Raw genomic sequence first — 15,804 nt, forward strand, 5'->3', positions numbered from 1 at the left:
TCCCAATGAGGAAAGGGGGCTCCTCACGGTGCTCCCCAGCACCTGCTCAGCAGCTCTGCCTTCCTCCCCCACCTGGACACTCCCGCTTGGCTTTTTCCTCCACCATCTTTTTATATATTTATATATAAAATAAGGAATTGGCTCACAGGATTATGGAGGCTGAGAAGTCCCCCAATCTGCCATCTGCAAACTGGACACCCAGGGAAGGTGGTGTACTTCCAGTCCAAGCCAAAAGGCCCCAAGAGCCAGAGGAGCAGATGACAGTCTCAGTTCCAGAGCCGAAGACCAGTGTTCCAGTCCAAACAGTCAAGCAGAGAGAATCCTCCCTTCTTGCTCCTTTTTGTTCTATTCAGGCTGTCACAGATTGGATGAGGCCCACCACACTGGGGAGGACTGTCTGCTTTACTTGGTCTACAGATACAAATGCTAATCTCATCCAGAAACACTGTCATAGACACACCCCGAACAATGTTTAGCCAGATATCTGGGCATCCTATGGCCTAGTCAACTTGACACATAAAATTAACCATCACGACAAAGAATCTATTTATTTGGTAGATCCTGGGCCCCCTAAACCTGGGATGAACAGTGACTTGTGCTCTGCCTATTAATGCATTCTCTCTTGCCCGAGGTGCAACTCAGACTGTTCTCGTTGCAAGAGGCCAGCTGAAGGACACAGCAGTGGGGTGACCACGTCAGAGTCACAGCACCTCCCATGAAGGAAGGGGTGTCTCGGCTCCATCAGGAAAGCTCACCCAGGTTAGCAGGCATGGAGCATAAATAAAATGGGGCAGTAACTGGGGATAAAAAAGAACTGCTTTAGAATGCCAGGTGCACCTACTCCAGTTTATTCACAAAGCTGCAGGGTCAAGTCAGTAATTTCATTCCCCAGATTCTCTTTATATGCTGCTGAGGCTCTCCTCTCTTTCCTGCCGGGCACCCTCACCCCGCTCAATGACCTCTTAACCATGGATGAAAAGACCTGAGACATTGTGGTGAGGTTAATATTCTAATTGCTATTTCACTGTGTAATAGCACATATTAATATTGGTGAGCTTATTTGCTTAATATCCGTCCTCTCTACTAAATCATAAATTCTGTGAGGCCATGGACTGACTGTCTTTCCAGCTCAGCATCGAAGTGCCGGGTGCAGTGCCCGCCACGCGATGGGCACTCCATTAGTTAATGCATGAATAGCCGTGATCATTCACGCCAAGCGCAGCTACAGGCTGGAAACTGCTGCGGACGTATTTCATCTCACCCACCCACTCGAAGAATATTATTGTCCACCCCCATTTTACAGATGTGGAAACTGAGGCTCCGAGAAGCTGAGGTTCCGCTAGTCTTTGGTGACTCTGGGTGTTAAATGCACATCTGCTGGATCCCAGGCCCTGCTCATTTTGTTCCACCAGCCCGGCCTCACTGAAATGGCGCACCAGGGAGCCGCTGAGACTCTCGGGGCAGAAATGACAGAAGATGCTGATAGTTTTTGTCTAAATCACAGGATATCATGTTTTGCCCCAGGCTGAGATGGACATTGAATTGACTCTTTTCTTAGATTTGTTTTGGTAAATTAGCTTAGACATACATGACGGAACTGGACTCTCTTCCAGCATCTAAACCAATCCGGGGAGGGGTTTCTAAACCTTCCAAGAAACACGAATCCAGCTCAGCCTCCCCAAGCGAGGCTGGGAATGGAGAAACCATTAAACTCATGGTCCTTCCCCTGGATCTGACACCTCCTGCCCTCTCCCCACACCCAGTCACCAAGTCCTGTAGAAATGACACCCTCATCATATTCACAATCGGTTCTTGGTTCTCTGTGGGCGATTCGGGCTCCTCTGGCCGGCTGCCAGCCTCCTGCCTGGTTCCCCATTCACTTCTGCTCCTCTTCAATCCATGACACAGACCATGGAAATCCGATTCCCTTTTGCTCCTGCTTAAAACTGCGTAGCCACTTGCTGTTGCTATTAGGATCAACTTCAAGATCCTCAGCCCGTCCTATCAGGGCTGGCAAGGCAGACCCAACCCACCTCTGGCCCCGAAGAGCTTTCCCCCCAGCGCTCTGCCTGCCTGCCTCAGGCTCCGCCTCTTCCTGGGAGCCCTTCCCAGAATCCCTCACCTCCTTGCCCTGTGGTCCTGACTTCCTTCACTTGCGTTTAGGTCGCTTCCCCATGGCGGTCTTCCCAGCCCTGGGACCAGTTAGACGCCCCCGGCCTTACCTCTGTAATTAATTCAATGTCTTTTCTTTCTTGAGACTCAAAAATTGTTATGGGGAAGACTATGCCTGTCTTGTTCATTACTGTTACCTCAGGACCTAGCAGTGTCTGGCAGGTAGAAGTTGCCGACTTACTTGATGAACGAATGTTTGCTGAACGAATGAGTGCCACGCTTGCACCTCCCCACCCCCCACACACAGTGTCCCTCCTGCCCAGGCCACCACACTTCCTGGTGCACAGGACGCCACCATGGTTGAGAACTTGGGCTCTGGAGCCAGACTGCCTGGGTTTAGGCCCAGGCTCTGCTAACTTATTAGCTATGTGACCTTGGACAAGTGACTCGGTATCTGTGCTTTGGTTTCCACTCTTGTAAAATGGCACTAAAAACAGTATGTCACAGATTAAATAGTGCCTAATTCATTGATTAAAGAAAAAAAAAGTGCTCAGCGGCGAAAGCAGCATACCTCTCCTCCCACTCATTCCCCGACCATGGCAAGCCAGCCTTGCCCTCAGCCACGATGACCTCCTACTGCTATGTACTAATCTCATTGTTTCTAGGACAAAAGTCATTTCCAGCTATAGTTTATATTTCTGAGAATAGGTATCCTGTCTGCTGCTCCGTACTCCCAGACTCTGGGAAGAGTGGCCTCAAACATTTCTTAATGCACTGAGGAGAAACAAGGCCCGAAGTGGCTAGGGAAGCCAGCCGGAGTTCACTTCTCCAGGGGGAATCCACGAGTAAAGACGTGAGCGCTGACTTACTCAGTTTCCTTTTTCAGATTTTTAAGCTCACTCACTCACAAAAACCTTAGTTTGATACTCTATAGTTAAACCTAAGATGGTTACAAAATATACAGAATTGCCTTAGAGAGAGGCATGAAGGGTGAAATGCTAGAACTTATCAGTGAAACGATTAAAATAAAAAATTTAAATAGCTATTTTATAGCTATTAAAAATGGAAATTGGAGACTATTTTGTATGTTTTTTCAGAAACCTAGACTCTAGATCACCACCATTTTCCTTTAAAACTGAAAAGTATTAATACGCCTGAGTTTAAAGGAGGAAAAAAAAGCTCAGGATCTGACCCAGGTCTCTGACACCTGGAAGCTTGTGGATCTTGGGGTACACCTGGGTCTCCAGCTGATCACAGTGCTTGGCATATTCCAGTGGCTGGGTCCATGTGGGTAAAATGGTGAGCTTAACCTGGAGACCCCTGGGCAAGTAACAGTTTGCTCACATTTGACAAATGAAAACGTATTTCCAAGAAAACCACAATAACAACAACAAAAAAGGCCCGAATAACTGAAATCCTAGAAACAAGAGGGGAAGTTCCCACAGAAAAGCTCCTGATTCCACCGTAGACGGTACAATCGCCTCCGTAATCGGGGACCGCAGGCTACTGTGCTAAAAAAGACTGTATCCAACTCCGCAGATTCTAGACAAGCCATTTATTTATTTGAAATGCCAACTATATGTAGGATAAAGTCAGTGTTACATGCTTATCAGTAACAGTAGAAAAATAGAACCAGTGAAAACCTCTGTACAACTGTAATGATACTCAAAAGAGAAATGTATCGTTTTACAATGTTTCACACAGACGAATTCAAGTTTGGAGGTACCTAAATAAAAATACTATATATTTCTTTAAAAAAACACTATGTACAATTGAAGCGTAAACAAGTTTTACAAAGTACTGGTTATGCAGGTTGTAGAAAACACTTGCATAGGACATGAAATCAGTTTAAGAAAAATTTCTGAGCCTTTAGCATTGAAGGCACTTGACTTTATACCAGTAACAGCACAACCACAAGAAATGCAGTGTGGCAGAAGTACCACCTCTCTGGGGAACAGATGTGGCACATACACAGCAAGTGGAGTTTGGGAAACTCAGCGCCCCGTCTACAAGGGCAGGACTGCAGACCACCTGCCCAGGGAACCCGGACATAGTCACGTGTAGGTACACGACGAAGCTTCCAGAGCTTATCTCATCTCTTAGGCAGAACCCACGTAAACACACAAACACAAGAGGTTATTTTCAAGACACCTGCAAGTAATCTTTCTATAGAAACAGCCATGGCATTATAATATTCAGAACATGGAAGATTGACACACAGTCTGAGGGTTGTATAGGGGAAAACAAATCGAAAGACTTACCAATACAACAATTATATAACAGCTACTGTAATTCATCAGACAAAAAGACATTCATAAAACATTGTTCATACAAGTGTTAATGGAAAACAGTAAAATACCTTTTAGCATGTGATAGTAACTCTTTTAGCAAGATTATCTGTAATGAGGTTTGAAAGTAAATCACTCAGTAGAGGAAGTAAACCATTGCAGAATCGGGAATAGCACCCATCACTACTGCTTTAATAGTAATTTTCAACAGAAAGTTGAAAGTCAACCAAATAATTTAAGAAGTCAAATAAACATTTCCCTTTGAGTTCAGCCCTAAGATAAAAACATGAATGACTTAGAATTACAAGTATCTTACAAGGGTTTCATGAAACACATTTTCCCCTAAAAGGCTGATGAAATGGTATGCAAATATCTTATTTTGCTGAGTAGTTGCTGAGAAAGTGACCCTTCACCTCTAGAGTCTGACAGGTCACCCGCCAGCTCCGCGGCTGCCGCGGCCGCCTCTGCTGTTCTCCCACCCACGGTGTCATCACCTTAATTCACAAGGACAAGTATTGCTCATCGCTTGAACTTAACCGACAAATCAAGTGAAAACCCAGCAAAGGATGGCAATCCTAATACAAAGAGTTTCTGAGGAAGCAAAAACGAGAATTAGGTAAAGTTTCAGATAATTCTAAAAAAAAAAAGGACTCAAATAGAGGAACTCATTAAAAATCCTTAGAATCTAATCTTAATCTAAGCTGGTTATCAAAATGTCAGGAGAGCTTTAGAGACATGTGCCTAGAGAAAGCTAAAGGGTCATGTGAGAAAGACTTTGGTATGTGGAAAATTCAACCGACCATTTTTCAGAAGTCATTTTTGCCTTTCGTGCTGCTACTTTTTTCCTTAGGAGTTACAGGTAACTTTGAACTTAAATTATTCATCAAGATCACAAAACTAAAAGAAAAATATGAGAAAAAGGCCAACAGCATCTTGAAGAAATGTGGATCTTCTCTTTCCAATCCGGGATCTAAATGGTAGTCCTCTAACCTCAACAAGGCGGGCACCGAAGGTGGCGATTGTCTGACCGCCTGATTGTCCGGAGCCTCAAGACCGAGATCTGGTATTCTGAAATTTGGTTCTCATGAAATGTCTACATCGAGTAAGTAACATGCCAGGTCCTGTGGCCTAAATTTTATAATATACCTGTTTTGTTTTGTTTTTTTTTTCTGGGAGCAATCTCACTCAGACTTCACATTTATCTTAGTAAGCATTAGAAAAGATTGGATAGGTTCAAGAGCCAGAGGCACAGAGCTATTCACCCCACCCTATTAACCGTACCTCGCCAGTACACTGAAAGCCCACGAACACCTACCCTGACACTCGCAGAAACCACACCTGTTTACCTTCTGCAAGTCACATCGGTCCACAGTCCCATGGGTTAAAGCAAGTTTCTCTCTACACACATAGTTCAGCCAGGTAAGATACCAGATTGTTAAAAGCAAACTTCATAAATTAAGACTATGAACAGTGGCCGCTTATAATTACACTTTGGGGATATGAAAGAATATTTAATAAATTTTCAGAAAAACGAGTGTGGCATCAATAGCTCTTGTTGAATGTTAAAAAAACACAAAGAAACAAAAAAAAAAAAAAAAAAAAACAACCAAAAAAACCAGGTCGGAGAAAGTTTTTCCCACCCAAATTAGCTCTGCTCATTATTTGCAGTATCAGCACACTGTCTGAAATCAGATTAGAAATTTAAAACTATCAAAGTAATTTGTCAACACATGTATATAAACACACATTAAGGAATATGATGGAATTAACAATTTTTGTTTCTGAGAGACAGACTGAGATTGGCTTCAAAAGACACCATCATCTATTATAGTCAAATCTCCTAAAAGTGAGAACAGAGTCCTATGTTTTTCTATGTTTAAAAAAGGGAGCCTCAAAGGTGATGTGTAGCTGACCTGACGGGAGCCCAGTGTTAACTCGCGGAGGTCCGGAGCGCGGTGGGCGACGTCACCAACGCGGAGGGACGCGCAGTGGCGCGGCTTAGGCAGGCGGCAAGCCGGTGAACGCACACACACCCATGCGTCTGCCATCTCTGAGACGATCTACTGTGAGAGTTTTCTAAAATGTCAGATTATTCCTGAGCGTATATCCACAGGGTGAAGTAGGAAGGAAGAGACTGTAAGAGAAACTACAGTTTCGGGAGAAATCAGAGTTGTCGACACCCAATAGAAACCTACTGACTTAAAAGTGCACGTAATTCGTTTACACGGTAGCTTGTAAAGGCTCCCTAGCCCTGCATAGTTTTAGAAGTGAGTGTGAGTGATTCATAGTTTATATATATACACACACATACACGGAAAAGAGGCTCCCGAACATCCTTCGCACAAGGGAATGTGCAGAGTCTCTTTTTTCTAAGTGCTACAGCTGTATGTGTTTGTGTCTGTAAAAGTACAAAGTGAATGCTCAAATAATGTTGAAGTGATTTAAAAACTCAAATACCAATATATTTACACTGGAGAGTAAGAAAAAACAGTCCTTAGCTCACACATTGCCCTTCTCAGGGAGAGGATCTAAGATCCCATGTGCTCAGTGGTTCAGTAAAATCCCAAACCAGCGTCCCCAGTGGAGTTCAAGTAGGACATTTAGTGTTTCACTGAAAAAAAATGGTTTTTCTTTTTTGGTGACAAAGCATTATGCGTTATACAATGACTTTTTATAGGACACCGAAATCCAGACACACTTTAAAAAACATTTAAAACATATGCTTACAAACAGCAAGCGACATCTGTAAGACTGAAGCCCTTTTGTTGTTTTTTTTTGTTTTTGTTTCCCACAGAGATCAAGACGGAGGAAGGCAGCAAGCAGTCACTTCCCCATCTCAGCGGGGGAGCTGACGGCGCTCAGAACCAGAAATCCCCCAGAGCAACCTTTAAGTGACTTTGCAATCTCCTCGGCTTCATGATTCCAAGAGATCTGATCTCTTTAGAGCCGCGTCTCGTGACCCTCTAACCCACACTACCAGAACCGGCAGCGGTTCTGACAGTGTCCACACTGCGAAGGCAGACACAGCTTTTGAGCCGGGGGAACAAAGGCTTTTCTCCTTCCTGTTCTTTACTGAACCAGAAAATACAGGGTCCTGACTGGACTCCCGCTGGAAGAATGAAGCCAGCTCCCAGGACTCATTAAAAAAGAATGACAATAGATTTATAGCTTGAGCAGGAAGATTTCTGAGCCAAAACGATTACTGAAAAGAGAGGAGCATTTTGATGTGCTGTTCTTTGGAATTTCTATAATTAAAAAATAAACACAGAACTATTTCATAAGAAAATACATCTTATGTGCAATCCAATGCACGTGGAAATTGGTAGATGAACGGTAAAATGCAAAAAGTATGAAAATACAGTCCTTTAAATGTGTTGATAAAATTTAACATACTGATATAAAATCAATACAGATAAAATAAATGTACAAGTGCAAAAAAATTCCATCATTTGTAAAGAGAAAAAAAGTGCCAGCTTGTTTGCTCTTAAAAATGCTTTCCCACACAGTTGTTCAAACACAAAACAGACAGATGCAGCATTCAAAATAACCCTCTCAGCATGCCATGTCTAATAAACACATATATACAAAACCAGAATAAAATAACGTGAAACTGAGTGATCAGCTGGCATCGATAAACTGGTCTCTAAGTTGTTGGGTTACATCAAAAATGGGATGTTTCACATCTCAGGCACAGACGACTTGGAGGTTGCGTTCAGAGGGCAGACTTTTTGTAGAGGAAGTCTGGTTTGCTTGGTGACCTCCTTCCTCTGCTGACCGAATCTTCCCTTTCCAAATCCGTATTGCGCTGAGCTCGGTGGCCCAGGGACTCGCTGTCTGCTAGTCTTCTACTGGCTCTTTCTTCTGGAGCTTCAGAGCTACATGCAGAATGTGAAAGTCTGTTAGGAGTCAGCCCAAAAGTCAAGTCAGTTTCCACTGCTGTTCGTCCCCGGACATCGGCTGGGCCACTGCCAGCACTGTCTGGGGCCGCCAGAGGAAAGTCTGACCGCTGTGGAGGTTGCTCAACGACATCGAGGTGTATCGGCTCATTCTTCTGTCTGTGCACGTGCCCGTCGGGGGAAAGTGGATGCTCTCTCCTAGCTTCTTCCTGCTTTTCAGGAGAAGTCTGGCCAGGCAGGTAGGCTGACTTTAAGCCACTTGGTGATGCCTTACTGTGGCTATACAAATCGGGACCGAAATATCCACCTTGTGAAGGGGAAGGGGTGCGCCTGCCAGGAGCAGGAGTAGAAGATCTACAAGCAGCATTTGAGAAGTCATAGAAATCCGGATATTCCTGCTGATTTTCTCGAGCATCTGTTTTTTGCTCTAGTGTGTGTTTCTTTCGAGACGTGTGTGTATGCCTCTGTGGAATACACGACAGATGCTGAGGGGGCCCTGGTCCTACTTCAGAAACGGACTGGCTTAATTCTGTGTCTACAGCAAGCTCTGGAAGTCTCCTGTCCTTGAGTGACAGTGTGGACACGCCCATGGCGATATCTGGCATTAGATCATTTAGCACAGGTTGTGTATACTGCAAACAGAAATAAAAGCGGGGAGGGTTACAAGGCCCATGGCTCCCTCTTTGTAAAATGATGTTCGCTGATGTTGTTTCCTCATTATAAAGCTAATACGTGCTTATTGTTAGGAGTGACAAAAACTATATGAACAAAAATGATAAAAACAGACAACTATAAATGCAAAAAACCCCTCAAAACCCAACAACAAAATACCCTCAAAAGCCAACAAAAAACTCTAACTTTCCCTACTGAGATAACTGCTTGTTAGCATTTTGAGGTATTTCCTCTCACCTTTTTTTCTTTGTCCATATAATCTTACAAAGTTTATAGTATAATTCTGTCTCTAAATTTTCTTTGCGATTACTATTTAAATAACTGTGCAATACCCCACTTCACTGTGATTCACGTAACTCCCACTGCGGGACATAAGTCATTCTAATTTTTCATTATAATAGAGGATGCAACGAACATACAAGTAAATCACCTTTAAAGGGAGCTTTATTTAACACGGAAAGCAGTAGAACTTTTTTAATTGTAGAACTGAGGCCCAGGCCAATAGGATGATGGGAATTTTGTTTATCAAATATTATCTCGACCTTTGTTGTTTTTCCTTTATGGGGTGTTGGGGGGCAGAGCAGGGGGAGTGGGTAGAAGGGTGGTATAAGGTGAGGAAGGATCATAATTTGACCGAAGTTGTACACTAGTCCCTAGATGTCATAAAGTTCTATTTTAATGAACATTCCCTGAACTAATATATTTATCTTTCGTTTCTCTCTATATTGAATGCTACTGACAGCGTGTGACTGAGCAGGAAGACTTAAAAAGCACTATTGGTTTTTTTTTTTTCAAATGTATTACATAAAGCGGAGATTCAATCTCTAAGGCAGTGCAAAATCAAGCAAAGAACTCTCGCTTCGTTAACTAGCTAGTAGTGAGTGCCAGCCACTGCGATCCCCAAACGGTGCTCTGTCGGACAGCCTGCCGGAGGCAGAGACAGGCATGAGGACTGATTTTCCGAATGGGGAATCTTCTGCCACATTGTTCCTGATGGGAAGCTTCCTGCCCCATCATAGCCTTTGGTGGAATAGTAGATTCTACAGAAGTCAGGGGAAGAGTCTAGACTGTGAAACTGGTGACTGCCCTCTGTGTTGCCCAGTAACTCCGCCCCTTCCCAACACCTGCAAAGAAACCTAAAGGTAAGGCAGGCTCTCGCCCACTCCCTCCACTTACACCCCAGTCTCTCTTCTCTGTCCCTTCTCACTCACCTACACCCTTTTGCTCTCTCTTTCCCATATCCCCCAAGTCTATGCTCTCGGCCTGCCAGCAACACTTTTGAGCCCTGCTGAGCCCTGCTAGGGCTCCTGGGGCCGGGGGAATGCGTCTGACAGTCCACAGACCTTTTATTTTAGGTAAGTGACTTAAGTGCTAACTTACCGCTTGTTTCTCAGATGCTACTGTTGCTGAGGTGGCAGCAGTGGCGGCGGCCGTCTGTCTCCCCAGGCCTGTGGTGTTGGTGCAGTCAGGTGCCGCTGCTTTGACACCTGGCAGATAGACTGGTGGGGGACCGGCTTTAGGAGCCGTGCGGGAGTGAAACAGGGAATGATTACAGGGGTAAGAAAACGAGCGTGAAGGATGCTGAGTGGGAGGTCTTTGTTTCCAGCCCGCTTTGAGCTGGTTATGGATGGGAGTGGCTGGCGGGTGGTATGGAGGTGGTGGAGGGGGCAAGGGTGGATGGAAGGCCACGAAAGAGTCCAGATCTGTAAACATGGTTTCTGCAGTGGGGGTACTGTTAACTCGGCATCTCCCGGACTGTCTTATTGTCAAGAGCGGACTTTCATCCCCAAAACGTTCATCAGGAAAGAACTTGTGAGGATTCTAAGATTAAAAAAAAAGAGAGAGAGACATTTATTAATAGATTTCCTAGATGAAAATTTACAGGCTGAGAGAATGAAGTGAGGACCTAAGGAAACCACATGCGGCAAGAGTAACAGGCACAACATACTTTTCTAGGCCAGAAGCCTCCAAGAAAAAAGTGCCTTAGTAGTTCAAAAGGACAGACAGACTGGAGCCTCTGTAGGCTACCGTACAGCTATGAAAAAAGAGCTGCTTAACTGAATATATTCCAGCAAGCAGGTCAGTAATCTCTTGCAAGATTATGTGATAATGCAAAAACAGGAAATAAAACCTAATTCAAATGTCTTTGCTAAGAAAACAAAATTACAATACCAATGAAAAGGCATACAAGTGAGGGTCCTCCTACTACTTTCTGACAAAACAGCTGTATACGCTCAGTCTGAAATAAAAACTACGAAATACTATTCCTTACCTATTCTATAGGAATAAGTTTGATTAATATTTCGATAAACATAAGGGAATACTGAAATTATAAAACTTTTATATGATTAAAGATATCAATAAGATACAATTTAGAATGGCAAAAGAAAGAGAAATGAATATAAAACAAGACCATCTTTTAATGGGTAGAAACAGCAGCAAATAATGAAAACCAAGAACCTACGGACGCCTGCTGCTTCGCCTACAAGCACCGCACGTGTTCCCCACTGAAGACTCAGGCTAAAGGGGTTGGGAGCCAGTGGCAAGAAAACGATTCAATCACTTGACCAGATGCAATGGAATTTAATTTAGGCTCTGATTTAGTGGCCATGAGCAGACTACAGCAGACCCTCTCGTCTGAGGTTTTGCTTTCCGTGGTTTCAGCTATCCGCAGTTAACCATGGTCCAAAAATACTGCATGGAAAATTCCAGAAACCAACCATTTGTAAGTTTAAACTCTGAGCCATTCTGAGTGCTTTGATGAAATCTCATGCTATCCTACTCTGTCCTGCCCGGAACGTGAATCATCCCTTTGTCCGGCGTCCCCATGCTGGATGTACAGTGCCGCAAGACGATTTGAGAGACCACATTCACATAACTCATATTACAGTACTCAGTACTGTATACTGTTATAACTTTATTTTTAGTTATTGTTGATCTCTTACTGTGCCTGATTTATAAACTGAACTTTATCATAGGTGTGCATGTACAAGAAACACAGGGTATGTGGGGTTTGGTACGGCCCAGTCTCAGGCATTCCCTCAAGGTCTTGGAGCACGTCCCCCATGGGTAAGGGGCGACAACTGTACTTTACAAATTCTATCTTCATTGCAAAACCAATGCCGTTGCTTTTATACCTAATAATTACTAGAAATGTTTTTTCCTGCTAGTTTAAAAAAAAGGCACTCATTTCTTGATTCCTGTGCTTACAGGGTTTTGTACCATCATGCAAAACATTTCTTGTAATAAGGGGGATGAGGGAGGAAAAAGTGGGGCAGCCAAAATCTGAAATCTAGTGACCAAAGCAGGGAGAGAGCAGTGGAGGGCCAGGCTTCTCTACTCACTCCTCTTTCAGCTCTGCTGGGCATACACGCCACGAACTTCTCGCAGTTACCATTGCTATATTTATTACGTGTGAGATACAGCCAAGGTTTATATACAGCACCTCTTATCTTCACGACAATCCATCTGACACATAAGGAAACTGATGCTCAGAGTGGTTAAGTAACTGCTCCCAGTTACGTAATTGGTCAGCAGCAGAGCCAGGACATAAACCCACCTCTCACCCCAGAGCCTGCGCTATAGCTACGCTACCACGCTGACTCTCAAGGCAGTGAACAAGAGTACGAATTAAGAAAAAGACGCATGCTGTGAGGGCTTCTGGGATGTCCAAAATGCTGCCGGGATAATAACCATCGCTCCCTATTTTAAATAGTTTAACGTTGTTCCCCACCTGCAGGAGCTCTGCAGCAGCATCCGCCAGACCAAACTCCCTCAATACCCGAATCTGAATTTCATAGCTGACTGTGGCGCCTTCCCCACAGTTCAGCGCGTAGGCTCTCTGCACCTGCTCAGTGTGTCGTAATTCCTGCAGACGTCTGACCATGTCTTTCAAAATGAGGAGACGAGGAACTGGAAGAAGAAAAACAGTGTGTAGGCAAAATACCTGAGCTACACAAAAGACCACCCACTGAGCACAAGAAAAAGCAGCATGTGTTCTGCATCAGAATTCTTTTATAAATTTTTGATATTTCAATTTTCTGGCAACTTAGCAATATATATACTTCTAATTATTTTTTAAGGTTTTAAAATTTCACTGTGCCCCAAAGCTCTTGATAATACCCAAACAGCTCCTGAGCTGTATTAGTTCACAGCCTAAATAAAATTTCCCTTGCGCATATTCTCTTCTGAATTTCAGGATATTTCCTAAGTCTTTAAAATATATTTACTCTTTTATTCAGATAATTTTTGAGTCCTGACTATGCAGCAGGGATTGGACTCGGGTATGAGGCTGCACGGGACAAAGGATCCCTGTCTTAAATGACTCTGATTTTAGTGCTGTTAACTAAGTAAATCAGTATAGTCCAGGGCCACTGCGGGTCATGGAGAAAAATATGCAAAGGATGCTTGCAGGAGGGGCGCCCCCAATCTGGACTGGAGGCAGGCGGGAAAGGCTTCCTAGCCAAAGTGAACCCTGAATGGAGTCTTGAAGAATGAGAGAAAACCAGGCAGACTAAGAATGCGGAGTGAAGGCTTTCCGAGCAGACGGGATCAGGCACGTGTAAAACATGCAAGTGAGAAACAGTATGGAACAGTAGTTGGCATGGCTAGAACTCAGGGTTCATAAGTAAAGGCAGGAAAAGCATTAAGAAAGGTCAGAAGGATGGGTGGGGCAGCCCATGAATGACTCTGTATGTCACGGTAAGGGGTTTAAATTGTGTTCTGTGTAGTCACTTGAGCAGGGGAACGGCAGGATCAGAACTGTGATGTGGTAAGTACACTGAACAGTGGTAAGCAGTGGTCAGCAAACCATGGCCTGCAGGCTAAATCAGGACAACTGCCTGCTTTTGTAAACAGTTTTACTGGCACACGCCACACCCATCTGTTTAGGTATCGTCTATGGCTGCTTTTGGCCTACAACGGCAGAGTCGAACAGAGTTGAGTAGTTGTGACAGAAATTGTAGCCCACAAAGCCTAAAATATTTTTTATCTGATCCTTCCCAGAAAAACGTTGCTGAGCCCTGGTGTAAAGCCCAGAAGGGGAGGGAGTGAGGCTGGAGGTGGGGATGCGGGTTAGGAAGCTGGAGCAAGGCTGTAGTGAAGGGCCGGGGAGGAGGGCACGAAGCCCATAAATGCCTATGAGACAAACTGACTGCAGTAGCCACTGATTATTATTATTTTTAGGGAAAGGAGAGCTACTATTTGTTGAGTGCTTGCTTTGTGCCAGGCAAACTCCTAAGCATATTAACTCATGGTGCTTCCTTAAATCTTCACAATGACCCTAGAAAGGAGGTATCTCCATTTTGTAGACAAGGAAATTAAAGCTCAAGAAAGCAAATAGCTTGTCCGATATCACACAAATGAAGTGGTGGAGCCGGGACATGAGCCCACAAGTCTTCTCCAATAAGCTACACAGATTTTCATTAGAATGTGGTGGGCAAGTTAGAATCAGGATGACACCAGAACAGGGCCATGTCTCATTAGTTAAAAGAAAGACAAGACTTACTTTTCTGAGCATACTTGTGAATGTCTGTGCTTTTGAGATTCAGCTCTAAAATTAAATTATGCTACTAATCAACTGTATTAACTCAAGCTGATAAAAACCATGCTAATTGTCAAAGCTTCAAAATCTGCACAAATCAGATACAGAAATATTTCTCTTCATACTGTTATCCAATGCATACTTTAAATAAACACACAGGACAAATCTGATAAGGCAACAACTGATCAGGCATTAGTCCCAGAATAAAATGTGTTCAATTAAAAGTTGTCATTATGTCTTTTATTTAACCTTAATTTAATCATTTGAGAAAATAGATGACACTATTTCCAATAATGCTACAGTTTGCTGAATTTTTTTAAATCTTGTAATGGTAATTTGCAAGAGCTATAAATTTCTGACCCCCAGATCACTGTTGATTTTCTTACCTCAGAAACTGGCAAAAGACTTCCAATGTTCAGAAGTCTTTGGACATGACAGTTACACCTCTCTACCCATGGCTAATCCCCTCAGTCCGGAGACACAGGCCTGCACTATAATAAAATTCACAGACCAGGTCTTGGGAAACTGGATCTCAGGGAAACCAACAGTGATCACATTTTTTGGTGACATATGGAGACTCAAAGACATAAGTTTACACTCTTCCCAAAAGGTCTTATAATGCGAGAAGTTCCTCTAGACCAGTGGTTCTCAACAGGAGGAGATTTTGCCCCACAGTGTGCATTTGGGCGATGGCTAGGAACATAAACGTTTCTGAAAGGCTGCTGCGAACGAGGTGTGTGTGTGCATGGTACTGGCACCTAGCAAATCCAGGCCGAGAGGGCTGCTGAACACCCTACATCGCAAAGGATGGCCTCCACAACCAAGAACTGTCCATCCCTCAGTCAGCGGGGCCAAGGCTGAGAAACTCCGGGCTAACCCAAAAAACTGTGCACACCTGTTACTGTAAAGTAAAATATGAAACAAAAAACTTAGCTTGTAAGTATTTATTCTTTGAGAACAACATGTAATGAGTATTAGAACGTGGAGAGAATTAGCATGTATAAAGGGATTACAAAAAAAAAAAAGATCCAATTATTAACATCAATGCCTAAAACAAGGTTACTGCCTTACCAGGAATTTCATTGGCTACCACCGAAGGAGGGCTTGACTGGTTACTGCTGATCTGCTGGTGGCTGATCACGTGACAGCACTGTGGTACGGCATTACTGACCATGTAAAGTGTGTCTGGCACGTTGGACATTCTAACCATTCTCAAACGCACAAGATCTGTTTGTTCCACCATCATCTCGTCTAGTACTGACTGAAATAACAATTCAGTATTAACAGAATTAGT

General features: G+C 43.7%; 1 protein-coding gene across 4 annotated transcripts in view; it reads right to left on the bottom strand.

Moving 5' to 3' along the window:
- Positions 1-3,652: 3,652 nt before the first annotated feature.
- BTBD7 (BTB domain containing 7) overlaps positions 3,653-15,804 on the bottom strand; it is a 68,187-nt gene continuing 56,035 nt past the window's right edge. For 2 of the 4 annotated variants that reach the window (XM_011373170.2, XM_023538345.1), the window contains exons 8-11: positions 15,582-15,771; positions 12,702-12,880; positions 10,349-10,789; positions 3,653-8,928 (exon numbers count right to left, since the gene is read on the bottom strand). In XM_011373170.2, the coding sequence (XP_011371472.1) occupies positions 8,113-8,928; positions 10,349-10,789; positions 12,702-12,880; positions 15,582-15,771 (1,626 nt within the window). In that variant the 3' untranslated portion in view covers positions 3,653-8,112. The remainder of the gene's footprint in view (positions 8,929-10,348; positions 10,790-12,701; positions 12,881-15,581; positions 15,772-15,804) is intronic. The other 2 variants (XM_011373172.2, XM_023538346.1) reach the window with 2 other exon arrangements.

This window comes from Pteropus vampyrus, unplaced genomic scaffold (assembly GCF_000151845.1).
Source record: "Pteropus vampyrus isolate Shadow unplaced genomic scaffold, Pvam_2.0 Scaffold219, whole genome shotgun sequence".
Taxonomy (NCBI): Eukaryota; Metazoa; Chordata; class Mammalia; order Chiroptera; family Pteropodidae; genus Pteropus; species Pteropus vampyrus.